The following is a 17332-nucleotide window of genomic DNA, read 5'->3' on the forward strand; positions in this document are numbered from 1 at the left end:
TGGCGGGCTGGCCTGGCCCGCTGCCAGGTGGAGGGGGTGGGAGGAGGTGGTGGGCTGGCTTTCTGGTCGGCCTGCAAGCCAGAAAAGTGGGGTGGAGGGGAGAGGAAGCAGGTCGGTCCACCAGAAAGCGCAGGGAGGGAGAGAAGCTTGGGGGGGGGGAGCGGCTGGCCAGCCAGCCAGAAAGCTGGGCATCCTGGTGTGGTGGTGGTGAGGGAAGAGTGGTGGTGGGTGGGCCGGCCAGAGGCGCCGATGCTCTGCATCTGGCCCAGCTAGTATATATATATAATTCTCTAAGGCATACCCATGGCTAATCCCATGAGTGGCAGCTCTTGCGAGAGTTCGTGAGCAAAAGCACTGTGGTGATTGGGCAGTGGAGATTCCACATGCGGATGGGGGGGAGGAGGCGGCTCTGAGAGCAAAAGCACCATGTTGACTGAGCAGTGGAGATTCCATATAAGAACATAAGAACAGCTCTGCTGGATCAGGCCCAAGGCCCATCTAGTCCAGCATCCTGTTTCATACTGTGGCCCACCAGATGCTGCTGGAAGCCTACAGGCAGGAGTTGAGGGCATGGCCTCTCTCCTGCTGTTACTCCCCTGCAACTGGTATTCAGAGGCATCCTGCCTTTGAGGCTGGAGGTGGCCTATAGCCCTCCGACTAGTAGCCGATGATAGACCTCTCCTCCATGAAGTTATCAAGACCCCTCTTAAAGCTATCCAGGTTGTTGGCTGTCACCACATCTTGTAGCAGAGAATTCCGCATATGCAGATAGGGAGGAGGAGTGGTGATTAGGCAGTGGGGATTCAATATGCAGATAGGGAGGAGGAGCCTGTGATGGTTAAGGTCAGTTGGAATGCAACTGTTACTGGTTGGATGTTCTTGATTGTAGAAGAGAGGAATCAATCAATCAATCTATCTGTCTATAAAAGGATAGTGGGCAGGGGTCTGCAAAGAGGGGTCGTGAGGGAGGAAAGAGCCCTTTCAGAAGGAGGCGGCTGTTCTGAGAATTAGATGAGGAAACAAGATGAACAAGATCTGTTAACTCAGGAAGGGAGGGGGGGAGGAAGGAAGGAAGGAGAAGGAGAGAGGGGAAGAGAGCGTGAAGGAGAGAGAAAGAGAGAAAAAGAAGGGAGGGGAAGAGAGAAAGAAGGAAAGGCAAGGGACGGGCCTGAGCTTGTCAACAGCCTGAGGAGAATGAGTGGCCATGTTGGCACCTATTGGCAGCAAGGAAGGGCCCGGTCAGTCACTGTTGCTGTTTGGGGCTACCGAGGCCATTGGCGGACGGAGGCAGGCAGACAAGGGATAGGTCCGGGACCGGGTCTGTCAGCGGCCTGAAGAGAACAAGCGGCCATGGCGGTGGCAGCAGTGAGGAAGGGCCTGGTCAACCGCTGCTGCTGCTGCTGCTCCTGTGGAAAGAGAAGGAGCGAGGCTTGGGTGAGGGTGGGGAGGTCTTTGGGGATAGGGGGCTGCAGCTTGGCCAATAAGCGTCTGCAATGCTGCAGCCGCAACTAAGAGGGGTGAGGGGGATGGAGTAAAAGAATGGAGGAGTGACCAAGGGGGGTGAGGGGGATGGAAGCAACGGGATGGAGGTGGAGAAGCAGGAATGCGGCTCAGGTGAGGTTGAAGAGATCTCTGAGTTGAGGGGGGCTGTGGGAGGGGGTGAGGGGAGCAATCAATACTAGCGCGCAGATGGTCTGCATGGGTTAAGCTAGTTTGTATTAATTTACTTAATTTGTAATGCTTTGGACACTTTGCCTAACTGACATTTCTAATGAGGAAGAATTGTTTAAAGCCCAGACCCTTAAGCATGGGATTCTTCATACTTACATTCAGGACCTACTAACAGGTTTTCAGAATTTTTTCTCTAGAACCATGAAAGCTAGAAGCATGTTTTGAATTTTAAAAAAGAAATCTGCATTACAAACATTCTCCTAAATCAGCTGGATTTAGATGCCATGTTCTACAATACATGGTACAGCTGCATAACTGGGAATTAATAGTACTTCCTATAGGAAAACTTTGCTAACAGTCATCACAGCTTCTATGCTTGGATAATTGACTGTTTGTTAAACATGGATTAATAGTAATAAAAAAACTGAAGTAAAAACAAAAGCAAGTATATGTTCTTATCCATTTTCTGAGAAATGCCTCATAAAGTCTGAGTCTACACACATTTTAGGGATGCGAACAACTCGCGGTTCGAGCACAATTCAGGAGCAGGGAGTGGGAGCTCTAAGAAAGAGGAGAGCAGGTCCTTCCCTGCTCTCTGCCGCCCCATGCAGATTCCTGCTGGAGCAGTGGTGCGTGTCCAAAGAATCCCTGTGTGGCACCAGCACACACATGGCATCTGTACATGCGCCATTTGCATGGTCAGCAACATCACGTTGTCCAGCAAATGGCACCCGCACATGCACAGGTGCCATGTGTGTGTGCTGGTGCTGCATGAGGATTCTTGGGATGTGCACTGCTCCAGCAGGAAGCTGCATGGGGTGGCAGAGAGCATGGAATGAAGGACCTGCTCTCCTCTTTCTTAGAGCTGCCTCATTCCGCTCCCGAACTGTGCTTGCCTCGAAGCGCAATTCATGCACACCCCTTACTCAAAAGTCCCACTGAATTCAATGCGACACTCCCAGGAAAATCTTTATTTCCTATGAAAACCTTTGTATAACCATCGTTGTAGAATATATCTGAGAGACAGGGAGAGAAAAGCAATTTATTTATTAAATGAAACCTCTACAATTAATTCATGCTCTGTAGTAGAAAGCTGGGTGCTTTTGTTTTCTCAAGATGACTAAGATGGCTATTGTCAAGAAGAACTGGACTTGTCATAATAGGCAGTGAGCTCGCATTCACTTTCTGTCAATCTCCAGTCTAGGGCAGGGCAGTCCTAGACAAGTTTACTGAGAAGTAAGTCCCAATGAATTCAATCAATTGTACTCCTTAGTAAGCATCCAGTTACATCTTGAATCACACACCCATTTTCTAAATTTAGAATACACAGTTGTCCATTTAATATGTGTAACCGATCATTTTCTGCCTTGTATCCAACAATCTACCACCCAAGGGCCCTCTTCAGTGGTACTTTTTCCTGTTCTATTCTATCTGTGGTTTGTTCCCTTGCAACAATCTGCTCTTTCCAGAGACCTTAGGTGCCCTTATGAGTTCTTAGCATGAGAGATTTCCCAGCTGTCATAACATCTCTGTAAAACAAGAGGCAGAATTCATGAGGCTGTTTGCCACTTCTTCTTCTTCTTCTTCTTCTTCATGAGATGATGTAGTCTCAGTGAAGTGACAGTTGTAGACAGATTCCACCAGGTGGCATCATGAAAAGACAGATCACATCTAGCCACATTTCCCTGTATGGAAAGGGTTCTCAGCCTTGGTTCCCCAGAAGTTGTTAGACGACAACTCCCATCATCACTGGCCACAGCAGCCAAAGACTATAGATGGGGATTTGTAGTCCAACAGCTTCTGGGAATCCAAAGTTAAGAACCCAAACTACTGTTAAGGAAAAGGGGTAGGGGATAAATTTTGCCCTCATGCTGTGACTTTCCCAATATGATTCCCCCACATTCTCTATTTGCACCCATGCAAGCCTGGTTGCTACATACACCCTTACTGCTTTCTAATGGTCCATCAACAAATTTAAGTAAGGTTTTAGACACTTTAGTCTGGGATAGCTACCTAAACAAAACTTCACCCTCCATTTAGAGAACTGCTTCTTCAGCCTCTTGGGGTTTTATTTTTAGTTGTGTGAACAACATCTTCTAAGCTGTTAAGAACAGGGACTGTTTCTCAGTGCTTTCATCCACTGGAATGATGTCCTGGAACACTCCATAGCATGGCTGCAAGCCTGCACAACTTGTGATCTACCAAGCCAAAGGCAGCCCACCAGCCATATATTGTGGCCCACCAGCCATATATTGTGGCCTGTTTTAACATTAACAACTCTCTGGTTTTTACTGATTCCAGCAGAGAGTAGAAGCCATGGGCGTAGCGGACGTTGGACAAACAGGAACAAATGTCCCTGGGCCCAGAGGGCCCCCAAGGGGCCCCCAAGCAGGACATCCCACCCTGCCGCCACTGCCCTGTCCTGCCGCTGGCCCTGCTCCACCATTCCTTAACTGTTGGCCTCCAGGGGGTGGGGGTGAACCAAGTGGGGCAGGCCACCACCACCCTGCGGCAGTGGTGGCAGCAGGCACTGTGGCTGCCTGGCGGGCCTTTCTCCTCCTCTCTGGCCTGCCTAACTGTGCCTTCACAGTCCAAATACAGAGGTTGCATGCCCGTGACGTCACGGGCATGCAACGTCTGTATTTGGACTGTGCCGGCGCACAGTTAGGCTGGCCAGAGAGGAGTGGAAAGGCCTGCCAGGCAGCCACAGCGCCCACGGCCGCTCGTCTCATCCCCCCACTTGAGGCCAATAGTTAAGTAGGGGCAGTGGGGCAGGAGTGGCAGCGGGGAGATGCTGGTTGTCCTGCCCCTTGCATCTGATGTCAGATGCAGGGGCTGTGGCTTTGAGCACACGATGGAGGCCCCACTAAGAAGACTTTGTCCCCTGGCCCCATGGGTCTTGCTACGCCCCTGGTAGATGCATAGGTGCTGAAGGCACTGGGCCCTTTATGTCTTGGATGGACGCTTAGGAACTGGCACCTCATCAGATGAGAATGGAGAAGAAACTGGAGAGACAACTCTGCTTTTGCGTGTCAACCATCCATGTCTAGCTACAAATCTACCCCTCTCTGCCACAGGAATAGTTTCTCAGGCAGGACTGGAGTCAGGGGAGGACTGGAGAAGGACAGCTTGGTAGAATGTTGGCGGGGGGGCAGGTTGGGAGGGGGCAAGGGTAACAGGAGTCAGTGCTGAAGAAACTGGCAGCACAGGAACATTAGCCCCATGGGCTTTGGGGGCAGGAGAAACGATACCAAGACACTGTCTGGTAATTAAATCCTGCAGCCAGCTTGAAGCATCTTGTGAGAATCTTACCCACTGGTATTGGCAGCTCAGGTATGATGGGCAAACATGGCAGGATTGGGCCCTCTGGCAAGGAGGACAGGATCGGACTGGGTTTGCAGGCACTGGGCACGCATGGTCAGGGACTAGCAAGCTAGTCCCCTAATCCCGTGATTTAGCACTCTTAGTTCTTCATTGACCCTTCTTTTTCAAAACAGAAATTGCATGAGCAGGAGAAAGAGCGAGCACGGTCGGCAAAATGGCGGGTGGATTGGGCAGGAAATGGTGTGGCTTGCATTGCTTGCAAACTGCCTGAATAAGTAGCTGTTTGCTGATCCAGACCCCCGAGAAAGCTTGCCCTTGCCCTTCTTTCTTTTCTTTGGAGGGGCACCCCCCTTCAAATGCTTAGTTTTTTGTGCCACTTTCTTGTGCGGCATGATATCAGCTGCCAGAGTGGCTGCTTCTGCAGAGACAGCAGACCTTTTGTGCTGAGGAGAAAAAGAGCGCAAATCTGCTTGCAAAAAGAGAGGCTGCCGAAAATGATCCTTGCCCCTGGAGTCAGAGTTGGGTCCTCACAGAAGGAACCCACTAGCACGTCCCCCACTTGGGATAACCCCATGATCGGAGCTGAAACAACAAAGAATAAAAAGTAATAATATAATTTTCTTTTAAAATTTTTTAAAGAAAAACGGACTCCCCCCTTCCTACCCTCGCACACAGAGAATAGGAAAAGATAAGGAGTAAAACTAGCCTGCTAAAAGATCAATTTAGAATGAAGAGAGAGAGAGAGAGAGCTCTTTCCAAGTATTGCCAGTCTGGAGCAAGACAGGACCGGAAGTGGGGCTTGAATGACAGTTATTCTGACTACAGAAACCAGCCTGCTCACTTTTAATTGGCCCTGTCTAGGAGCATGCACTGGCGGATAACCCAGTGTTAAGAGAAGGACCTCCCTACATTGAGGAAAACAATCCACTTTTTGTGAAGGTTTTTTCCGGGGGCAACTTCGAACTTGCAGTAAACATGAGGTAAAGCCTGATGTGTGATGATCTGCCCTGGCAATCTTAAGTTGCCAGTTTTTGCTCACACATTAATTTCCAATATGCACTGTACATAATGTTATCATGGTGCCTTGTGGGTAAGAGCAATTTTTCACACTTTCTGATAAGTAAAACAATATTTAGCTCTATCCAGTTTTCTCACATCACCTAGAGCAAATTTAGATACGTAGACATTTGATGGCTAAGAGAGGGTACAGAACCCAAAGATCTGCAGAAATGAGTATCACACAATGTAAAAAGGTAGTCAAAACAGTTGTACTGTGGCACAGGCACTGCATCTGTGGTGTTAAGAGTATTGGATTTGCACCAGGGAAATCTGGGTTCAAATTGCTGCTCAGCCATGAAGCTCACTGAATGACTTTGGGTCAGTCGTCTCTCTCAACCTACCTCAGTGGTGAGGCCCATGTAAATAGAGCACTCTGGCACTCTCTCCTTTCCCTTATTCTCTCTTTTTTTCTTATTAAAATAACCAATCCCTTATTTCTTTCAAATATCTCCTTCCTTCCTTCCTTCTCTGTTAGGAAGGGAAGAGCAAAAGCAGTGTGGTGACTTGTCACCTTTGGTCTTCTGCAGGCCATCTATGTTGGGGAGGTGCTGGATGGGTTGCCCCCGGAGAATTCCCAATTTGACGTCTGAAGCAGCTCTCTTCATCCTGCTCCGTGGTAAGGCTGGCCCTGGTTATGAGAATAAAAAGGATATTGTGCTTGCTGCCCTGAGCTATCTGGAGTAAGGGCAGGATAATGGTGTATTGAATAGACTGTTATGCTGCCTCCGACTGCCCCACTTCCCCAAGTGGGGAGAAATTCCAGGGGCTCACAGTGTTCTTTGGATTCTGGTTTCCTGTGGAAGAATAGTCACTGAAGATGGACAATGCCATTGCAATTTGGTTTGTTTACACATTTTTGGTGTAATTTTTATGTCTATCTCCATCCAAATTTAAGCCTTGGATGAAGGTAGATGATAGCAGTTTAATTCTTACAAGTCAGCAATGGATTGCATCAGTTTCCCTTAGAGTGGCCCAAGATTTTGTTCAACCATTCACTTCCACTGCTGCTCTTTGTCACAGCACCTTGACTGCTCATTTTACACTGTCTAAACACACACACAGGAGAGGGGCAAAGGTGAACAGAATGATGATGCCTCCTGCCTCTTTTTTCTGGCAGGTCCTATGCGCTTTTTGCCAGACCCATCTTGGTGCCACTCATTCAGAGTAGTTAGAGTCATTAGCAGAACCATTACTCAGTGATTAAACTTAGAAAAGAAGAGTGGAACTGGCTAACTATCCCCAAACCCATAACAATACCCTGTAATAAATGCTTAGGCCCCACACTATGGGCTAAATCTTAAAGTGTACTTAGAAGAACTTTTACTGTAGCAAGATTAAATGTATCACAATAGAGAAAGAAGACAAATCCTTCACTAGGCCTCATCTGACCCGTCACTGCAGGCCTTTCTAGACTCTGTTTTTCCTGGAACTGTTCCAGCCTGGCAATCTGGTTGCATCCAGTCTTGCAATCATCTTACTTGTGGAATATTAAGCAGTCAGTCACTAGTTTTTAGACATCCCTTTTCCAATGGATATTGGCTCCCCTTTGTATCACAGCATTCTGTGATATCACAGCATTCATTCTAAGCACTCCACACTTAGCAATGCTTTTTTCCAGGCAGCACCATGTTGCTTGTGTTCCCAGTACACAAATTCTGCCATGTGGAGAAAACAACAAATTTCTTTATTTTAGGTTGCAATAGGAACCTGTCTCCAAATAATGTAAGCTTAGAACAGAATAATTATGATGAAAAGCAACAGAGCAGAAATTAGATTTCATAAACACTTTCAGAATTCAAATTTCACTGTGAATGTCAGAAATTTTCCAATTTTGCTTTTAACACGCAAATTTCACTTTCAAAGCTCCAAGATAAGGCTGGAAACATGCTTTAAACAGAAACATAAGCTTGAATCCTCAATCCTGTGCTGAATTCCCTGTCAAGAAAGGTTTCGTAGAGAAATATAGAACTTTGTTTTGAATTGCTCATCTACTTTATTGGTCTATATTCTCCTTTCCCCCTGGGCTTTATGTAGTTAGAAGTATAATCAGATGAGCCCATTCCACAGATACAGTGACTTACTTATGACTTCTGCCACAGATTTAGGCCACCAGAAGTAAAAGGTATCTGTTTAACCATCTTCAGTCATGACTGGGTGTAACTTTGTAAGCTAAAGAGTGTCTTGCTCACAACTCAAGTAAAATGTATATTCCTATTATGTTGCACCTATGGACTCTCTAGTGATGTATTTTAATTTTTCAGAAATAGAACCTTCTAAGACAGCCTGAATGTTTAATGCCTTTTAAAACCCATCTCTTCTGCTCTGACTTTTATCATGTTTAAATGCATTTAAAACAAGACTTTGTAAAGAGAGGAGAGCTGGTCTTGTGGTAGCAAGCATGACTTGTCCCCTTAGCTAAGCAGGGTCTGCCCTGGTTGCATATGATTGGGAGACTTGATATGTGAGCACTGTAAGAGAGTCCCCTGAGGGGATGGAGCCGCTCTGGGAAGAGCATCTAGGTTCCAAGTTCCCTCCCTGGCAGCATCTCCAAGATAGGGCTGAGAGAGATTCCTGCCTGCAGCCTTGGAGAAGCCGCTGCCAGTCTGTGAAGACAATACTGAGCTAGATAGACCAATGGTCTGACTCGGTATATGGCAGCTTCCTCTGTTCCTTCTTCTTTCTGCTACAATCTATACAACATTTTCTTTTCCTTGTCATATTTTATTTAAATAAACTAAAGCCAGAAAGGAGCATTAGACCTTGCCATGACTGTCCCACAGATACTGCCACTTGTCAAATGGACTATGGGATGCAAATGGGGGAAGGCAGTTCCTTCTTTATTTGTTAACATTACTATTCAGATTTTCAAGAGTAATACTCTTGCATATGTATATATGGAAACTGTTTATTAGTCTTTGGAAAATATTTGTACAGTATGTTTCAAGTAGTTGTTTCCTGTTTTCATTCAATTAATACATAAAACTGTCTTCTGCCAGCAATCAGGTCTCATTATACCCATGGTATAATGGACAATTGCTTTTTAAGAAAGTAAGTGCACAGAGGCATCACCTAGAAATGAAACCAGTTGCAACATTTGGTGACCAGAACACTACAACTGGTGGTATCTCTCCCATCAGCAGATACTGGTGAGTGTCAAAATGTTAGCTAAGCCAAGGCAGCTTCCTGCCTGCAGTTCTTGACAGATGCATTTGACTGTGATTGGGGTCTTGTTTCTGCTCAGAATGTACTGCTGCTCTGGCTTTCTCACTGCTCTTGACACCTACCTACCACCAGTTTGAATTCAATCAAGTAATAAAAATAACTAAATGGGATTCCTGTGTGCCGAATCCCAAAGTGGACTGCCACCTAGCCAGCCAGTAATATTTGCCTTTAATTCCAACATACCCAAGACCAGTTAAGGAGATACTGGCTATATTCATACAATATATCATACTAGCTGACCCCGCACAGAGCATCTGGGTGCTCTTTGCGGCCGGCGGTCCCCACCCCTAGCTTCTCCCCCAGTCTCTCTTCTCCCCGCCCCCCACCTCTCCTGGCCCAGTGTCTCTTCAGCCCTCCCCCCCACCTTCTGCCCCAGTGTCTCTCCTGCCCTCCCCCCACCTACTGCCCCAGTGTCTCTCCTTGCCTCACCTCCTTTTTGCTGTGGCCCAGCCTCGCTGGGTCCAGCGGCTCTTCCTCATCCCGGTCCAGGCCCAACCTTTCCTTCTTTTTGCCACGGCCTGGCCTCTCTGCCGCCTCAGTGCAGCCAGGTCCAGCGGCTCTGCCTCGCCCCGGCCCGGGTCCACCAGCTCTGGCTCACCATGGTTTCTGCCACAGCCTGGCCTCTCCTCCGCCTCACCGCTGCCGGGTCCAGTGGCTGTGCCTCGTTGCGGCTGGGCCTGCCATTTGCCCTGGCCCAGCCTCTCCACCACCTTGCTGCTGCTGGGTCTTGCGGCTGTGCTGCCATTTGGTGCGGCCTGGCCTCCAGCCTATCAGGCACTTCTCCCGCCCAGCCAATCAACTGGGCGCCAGGACACATGTTCTAAAGGTGCACCGAGGAGGATTAAAGATATATAGAAGATGGAACCATGATTTTTTCATGGTTCTGTGCAACGTGCTTGAGCCTCAGGCTCACATGAAAGGGGAAGAAGGTTTCTTCTTTCTATCAGGTTTTAGAACAAGTCAGGATTTGTCAGGATGTTCAAACCTGGTAAATTCTGAACTTGTTCTAACCATAATTTAGGAACAAGACACAAATATAAAACTGGGATGTCACAGTGAATCCTGGCCTTTTCTAAACCACAACAGGAAGTAGACACTTCCCTCCTTTCACATATGAATGGAACGAAACGAGTGCACAAGTCCAATGGTTAGGAATGTCACACAGAACCAAGACTAAACTGTGGTTGTATGTGAAATCTGAACCAGTCTTTGGGTGCCACCGGTTCATCTGGGGGCAATCTGGGATAGGGCCTTCCCTAGGTTGTGGAACATGCTCCCTGGGGATATGAGGATCTGTCTTCCTTGGAGGCCTTCAGGACAGCCTTAAAGACCTGTTTTGCCTGGCTTTTAACAATATCTAGTGTTAATGTTATCTAGTTTTAATTGTAATTTTAATCTGCTTTTAAATGGTTTTTTATTTTAATTGTTCTGTATTTTTCATTTTAATGTAAACCACCCTGAGCCACCTTTCGAAGGGTGGCATATAAATCAAATACAATTAATTAATAAATAATCTCAAAACCCTAGGATCTTTTTTGTGATCCTTCATGCTTTCAGACAAATGGGTAGTTCACCCATGCAGTAGCTCATTGGAGAAGATTCTAAAACTCTTTGTGATGCTCCAGCTCTGTCTTCATGTGTCTGTTCCTAATATGATTGTTTTGAAAGTGATAAAGATTGTGTATTGGAAGACTGTAGAGGCTCACTTTCAGGGCATGTGTAATCAATAAATAAGAAGCAAGGATATATTTTTCCAGCCTAATAGTCTGATGCTGGAGTTGTATTTCATTGTAAGTGGGAGGGGTAAGAGAACACTGATCACATTGGCCAACTTTTGCCTGAAACAAATATTACAGGAGCTGGATTGTAGTCCTCCTCCCTGTCCCTGGCTGAAATCAGTTCCCACTCAGCAAGGTGTCTGTCTAGAAGAGTAGGGGAAGGGACACATTTAGTCACTTTCAGGCCAGTCCCCCCTTAGTTCTGCCTATTGGATTTGGTTTATGGCTAACTCTTCACAGTAGTTTTTGTTAACATATTTCAGTATTGTAAGTAATGGAATGCTCTTTAAGCTGCATATAAACTAATGCACATACTTATTTTGAGTTATAGCTTGACATATTTCAGGCTTGTAGTTCAAGTACCATCCAGTTAATCATTTTATGAAGATCCCATTCTCTTAAAGCATACATACACATACTAATAACTATGCTTAGTCTAATTAATTAATTAATTAATTATGATTCCATTGTATTGTGGTGGCCTTTGGCTATAAGCAATAGAACCTGTATGCATGCTTTCCCTTCCCCTTAGGAGCTCACAACTATCCTGTGACATGAGTTATGTTGGGAGAGAGTTTTGTGCTCAAGCAGGAATATGACCAAGGAATATGATTTCCTTGGTCAGAGTCCAACACTAACAACTTTAAGAGTGTTTGAAGTGCTTTATGTGTAAGAACAACAATATAATGTACAAAAGCCCTGTAAGGTAGAAGCCCTGTCTGCAAAAGGCTCAGTCTCACATTTATTTTCTAGAAGCAGCTATACTTCTCAATTGCAGAACTAGAAATTACTTTTCTTTTGACCAAATCATCATACAAATATTACATTTTATAAAATCCCTGATTTGGGGCATATATTCAAGATCCTTTAGATCAGATTAATTATCTCTAGCTGGAATAACAGTCCCACAGAAACACTCTGGAAAGTTGGGGGAAAGCCACTGGTGTCCCCCCCCCCTTTTACTAGGCTTCAGTGATTGATTAAACTTTACTTTTGGTGACACCTTACCATAAATTAGTTAAAAGCCAGCAATTTGCTCACCTTTCCCCTTATGAATGTAATTTATTTACTGCATGTAACAGTAAATTACAGTAAATTTACTGAATGTAACAGTGATACTGCACACTGCCTTCTTGCCAAGGTAATCAAGGTTGTTTACCATTTAATACTAAAACAAGTTACAGAAGGCAAAAATAAAAGCGCAGCCTTGTCTCAAGTCGCGGGGCTGTAGGCTCATCTCTTCTGCCTTTTCAGCAAGTAGCCTCTGAGAAGGTGGGGGACTCAGTGACTGCTCCCGCAACCCGCTTTAGACAGCTAGAGAAAAAGAAAGCAGGGGTGGGTCGGAGCCGACGGCCCATATCCCATGCTCAGAAGAAAACTAGTTGTTGGACACATTGAAATCTGGTGCTGGGTCATCGAGTAGCAACTAAATACCACACTAGTGTGAGGAAATGCAGATTCTTCCATCGTGGTAAGGTTATAACGCAGACACAAGCTGGAACATACTGTTGGTCCACGGGGTGGGGGGAGTCCCAAAGTTGAAGTAGGGCAATTCTTTTACTAAAGTAAAGTTGTGCCGTCGAGCCGGTGTCGATTCCTGGCGACGACAGGTTGTATACCAGAGGTATTTGGTAGAATGCCATTGCCTCCTCCCGCGCAGTGTGAGATGATGCCTTTCAGCATCTTCTTATATCGCTGCTCCCCGGTATAGGAGTCTCCCATAGCGGGAATTCGAACCGGCAACCTCTGGCTTGCTAGTCAAGTCTTTCCCCCCGCTGCGCCGTCCCTTTACTAAGACCCACGGAAATACCACAGAAACAGTCAGCAAACTCTTGGGGGTGGATGTTAAGCAGCACAAAAAAGGGGAGGGACGACATTTGGAATTGGAAGTGAGGAGAGAGCCCCAGAGAGGGCACAGGGCATTCTAAGCAGCCCCGGGCCGGGGCACGCAACGAGGGAAAACGAAGGAGTGACCTTATCCAAAACTAAAGCGTACCCAATCCTTTATTTTCCTTTTTCCTTACTGTCTCTCGCCTCCAGATTGCTTACCCCGCCCGCCCCCCTTTTCTTCCAAGCCTCATAGTTTAGGACCGCTTTCCTTCGCTCCGCCAGAAACGCTGCCCTTTTCTGCTCGTCGTGCCCCCGTGCTCAGTTTTGGCTCCTCCCACTTCCTTTGAAGCAAATATTAGAGTCATTCTCAAAGCTTCCTTTCTAACCGTTGGTTGGTCCGCCCAACGAAGGATCCATCTTTAATCCGGGAAAAAAAAAAGCCTCATGGTCTTAAGGAAGGGGTGAGAAAGGCCTAGCTGCGCGGCACCAGGATATATATACATATTTAAAGAAAACCCAATATTTAATCGAAATTTCCCAGTCTGCTAGGGGAACGGGAGTACGAGGGAAACGGTGAGTACTTCGCCTCCCCAGGTGCCCTCACTCAATATGTCAGCGGGACACAGGCAAGAACCGCAGCCTTTCTCAACCGAAGGGGGCTTGCTGGCGTAAAATGGCCGCTGCGTGTAAAAGGTGGCGCTCTAGTGCGGCGTCTCTATGATTCTGAGCACGTTGGTGGTCTTGTTGGGTTGGGGGCTGACGAGGGAGCGGGCGGGCTCGAAGGAGCCGAAACGGGGAAGAATCCGGTGGCTCCTGTGCGACGGTCGTGACAGAAAGAAGCCCTTGTGACTGCCTCTGCCCAGACTGTAGCCAAACCGGGGACTGCCCTGCCCCTGAGGGCGGAGGACTGTTGCTGTAGCTGCCCCTCTCCTCCTCTCTTCTCCTAAGAGAACCCCTCCTTACTTCTCCCACTTCAGATCCCACTGACCCTCCCGTCAGTCTTGCTGCCGCTTCTTTCAGTTTTCCCTCCTCTCTTTCTAAAATTCCCTTTTGGCGGGGCTCGCGCTCTCGCGCCCCCACCCCCCACCCCCAATCATTTGTGAGTGTCTTGCACTTGCACTTCTCCTCTACTCAACTCCCCTTTAAACCCTCGGGCCGCCCAGAATTTTAACCTGCTTCCTCCCTGCCACCCACACTTCCTGGTCCCTTCAACTCTAGAAGGGGAGAGAGCACATTCCCACACACGCATCATATCCCCCCACCCTTCTGCCCTTTAATCCCTGACACGTTGCAAGTCCCTATTCTGCTCAGTTGCTTACATTTCATACTGTTTCTCTTTATTTCCCGGAAGTTCCTAGTCTCCCTTCTCCTCGGATCCCTCCTTCTTCCCCCTTCCCCAATTTATTCAGGGCGGGGGTCATCTTTGCTGTGTCATTTCTGTCACTGTTTTCTCTGCCCTTCACACTTTATCCTAGGGAGACTCTTGCCTGTCTACCTCCTTTCTCTGGTGCTGGTTCTGTGTATCATCAGGCGCTCTCAAGCCCTCTCTCTTGACACAACCCCTTTTGTCTGGAAAAGTCTTATCTCTTGAGTCTCTCCCCTCTCTTCTTGTATGTAAACAAGTTTTATTGCTTGCTTCTGCTTCTTCCTGCCCCGCCTGTCCATTGCTGTTCAATTTAGGACCACCACCTCCTCCCCTCCTCTAATTTTCATCTAGCAAAAGTTTTCTAAACATCTCTTTCCCCTTTTCATTTTCCTTTAATCCTCACACAAGCTTTCTGGCTGCTTGCTTTTTAAGCTTTAGACCTCCTTAGGCAAACTGGCAGTATCTGTTCTCCCATAGCTGACCTTTTAAGGGAACATTTAATTTACTAGCTCAGGGTTAACTTTGTTGCTGCTTAGTTTCTACTTTTGAAAGAGCTTTTCTTGTTGTTGCCATAACAGTTGGGTTGAGAGAAATCTTCCTGGTAAACTCCCCCCCCCCCCAAAAAAAATCTCTGAACGGGTGGTAATAGCTGGAGAGGCTGAAGAAGAGGATGCCAAGGAAACTGCTGTTACCTTATAAATCTGTGTTTTCTCACTCTCGAGTTCCAAGGGGTTTGCATGATTCCTTGGCAATGAATGCAGCCAGAAGTGGCTACCGGGTCTTCTCGGCAAATTCCACAGCAGCCTGCACGGAGTTGGCAAAGAAAATCACTGAGTGAGTCTCTTAAGCTTTGTGTTGCTTTGCAGTCATGAGTTTATTAAGTTGATGTCTAGGCCTAATCATTGAATTGATTATATTTGCTAAAATGTACGTGTGTGGTAGGTTTTGGTGGTGGGTGGGTTTTGCCCCTTGCTGGTTAGTTAGTTCACCTTGAATAGCCACAGTCTGGTAATACCTCTGTTAGGACCAACCAAAATGACACAGAGTTTTGAGCAAACTTGGTATCATTTTGATTGATCCTAACAAAAGTATCACCAGAATGTGGCTTTAGCCCCCTACCCCGCCACACACACCATGGACCAAGACAGTTACCTCTGATTCTTGAGAAACTCATTTAACTCTTCTAGTTTAAGAATGTTTAACCCACACAAGTGATATAGAACTACTTTATGTGATCCAAACTCTTATTTTTATTTATTTACTTAAAGTGGCTAGAGCTTAAAGCAATGATTGACTGATCACATTTAAATGTGCTAAATGGGTTTGCACTGAGCTGTATGTGAAATGAGTATTTGTGATGTAGCGTTATAAAGAATGCTTTGTAAATTAGTTGCCAGTTGCATTGATGGAATCAAAATGTGCACAACTTGCTTGTTTAGTCAGTAGTAAGCAAAAATAATAGCTTTTAGCAACAATAGCTCATTTGCGTAAGTCTTATGTAGTGTGTTCTTAATGCATTGTTAAGCACCCTACTACCTTTAGGAACTGAAACAATATCTATCCATGTTTTGTTCAAGGGTCCACAAAAATTGTTTGGCCTTGGTACCAAAATCAGTCCATCATTTGTGATAGGATCACAAATTTTGGCTTGGGCAAGGAGTGTGATCTTATGTTGGTCTGAGCTTTGGAGGCATTTGGAAGCCGTGAGAACTTAGCTGATTTGGAGATGCACTGAATCTCAGCAAGGCTAAAGTAACAAGCCCTCCTTGCCCTTCAGCAGTTTGTGTGCCTCTGAGTGAGGTCAGAGATGAGGTTCTGCTCCATGTCTCACTTGGGATTGAGGCAGACACCACAAATACACTGACCAGAATTAAAAAATATTATCTTTGCTGGCAAAAGCATTTGTGAATCCCTGTTGATTTATTTATCATATTTATATACTGCCTGATATATAAATATCTAGGCGGTGTACATAACCCAAGTTACAACCAATCAATCAATCATCTTTACTATGGTCATAGACCAGCATAAGATACAGGAGATGATTACAATGCAAAGTGTAATGCAAAGTAATGCATAGTAATACATTAAAAGACCTTAAAAGGTATTTAGGTTCAAAATAGGACATCAAAATAGCATTAATAGGCCTAACTGGGCATAAACAGGAAAAAAAGGAATACAAAGGGAATAAAAGGCATGATTGCCTAAGAGCCTAATACAATAGAGCAATAAAACATGCAGCAAGAGGGAAAACTGTGAAATCACTAAGATTATAATCGCGACTGTATACAGATATATTTAGAGAGATCCCAAGTTACAATTAAAACACTTTCACAGAATAAAAACAATTTCAGAGTAAAACAATTAAACAGTTTAAATGAGTTTTAATTAAAAGCCTGAGAAAACAGGTGTGTCTTAAGAGTCTCTTAAAAAGCAATCATCAGAGATGGAAAAGCTCTTATTTTGACAGGGAGTGCATTCGAAGCCCTGAGACAGCCACAGAGAAGGCCTGGCCCTGAGTTACCACCAGATGAGCCAATCAGACCTCCCCAGATGATCTTAATAGATGGCAGGGTTCATGACAAAGGAGGCACTCTCTTACGTATGTACCCTGGACCTAAGTCGTTCAGGACTTTATAGATAATGACCAGCATTTTGTATTTTGCTTGGAAACATATTGGCAGCCAATTCTTTTAAAATAGGTGTTATATATGGTCCTTTCGGGTTGCCCCAGAGACCAACCTGGCTGCCACATTCTGTACCAGTTGTAGTTCCACACTACGTACAAAGACAGCTCCATGTAGAGTGTGTTACAGTAGTCAAGCCTGGAGGTTACCAGCATATATACTACTGTTTTAAGGTCATTTACCTCCGGAAATGGGTGTATCTGACATATCAGCTGAAGCTGATAAAAAGCCACTTGCTCAGCCTGAGAAACCAGAGAGAGTTTTGGATCCAGGAGCACTCCCAAACTACGTACCTTATCCATTTAATTTCAAATAATGCTTAAAAAGAGTTATCATTTTATTGATATGGATTAGGGGAAACTAGCTGGGCCAGGCGCAGAGCATCTGAGCCTCTG

At 45.9% G+C, this 17332-nt stretch overlaps 1 protein-coding gene and 1 long non-coding RNA gene across 11 annotated transcripts in view; one reads left to right on the forward strand and one right to left on the reverse strand.

The window, feature by feature from the left end:
- PRPSAP1 (phosphoribosyl pyrophosphate synthetase associated protein 1) overlaps positions 1-17332 on the forward strand; it is a 98553-nt gene that overhangs the window by 26216 nt on the left and 55005 nt on the right. The window contains exons 1-2 of one of the 10 annotated variants that reach the window (XM_053293692.1): positions 6652-6670; positions 14973-15084. In XM_053293692.1, the coding sequence (XP_053149667.1) occupies positions 15002-15084 (83 nt within the window). In that variant the 5' untranslated portion in view covers positions 6652-6670; positions 14973-15001. The other 9 variants (XM_053293697.1, XM_053293695.1, XM_053293694.1 and 6 more) reach the window with 9 other exon arrangements.
- Positions 12200-13285, reverse strand: LOC128344139 (uncharacterized). The gene is made up of 2 exons (XR_008315695.1): positions 13051-13285; positions 12200-12368 (listed from the first exon to the last, which is right to left on the reverse strand). It is a non-coding gene; the product is annotated as an uncharacterized LOC128344139 (long non-coding RNA).

The sequence above is a fragment of the Hemicordylus capensis genome, chromosome 2 (genome assembly GCF_027244095.1).
Source record: "Hemicordylus capensis ecotype Gifberg chromosome 2, rHemCap1.1.pri, whole genome shotgun sequence".
NCBI lineage: Eukaryota > Metazoa > Chordata > Lepidosauria > Squamata > Cordylidae > Hemicordylus > Hemicordylus capensis.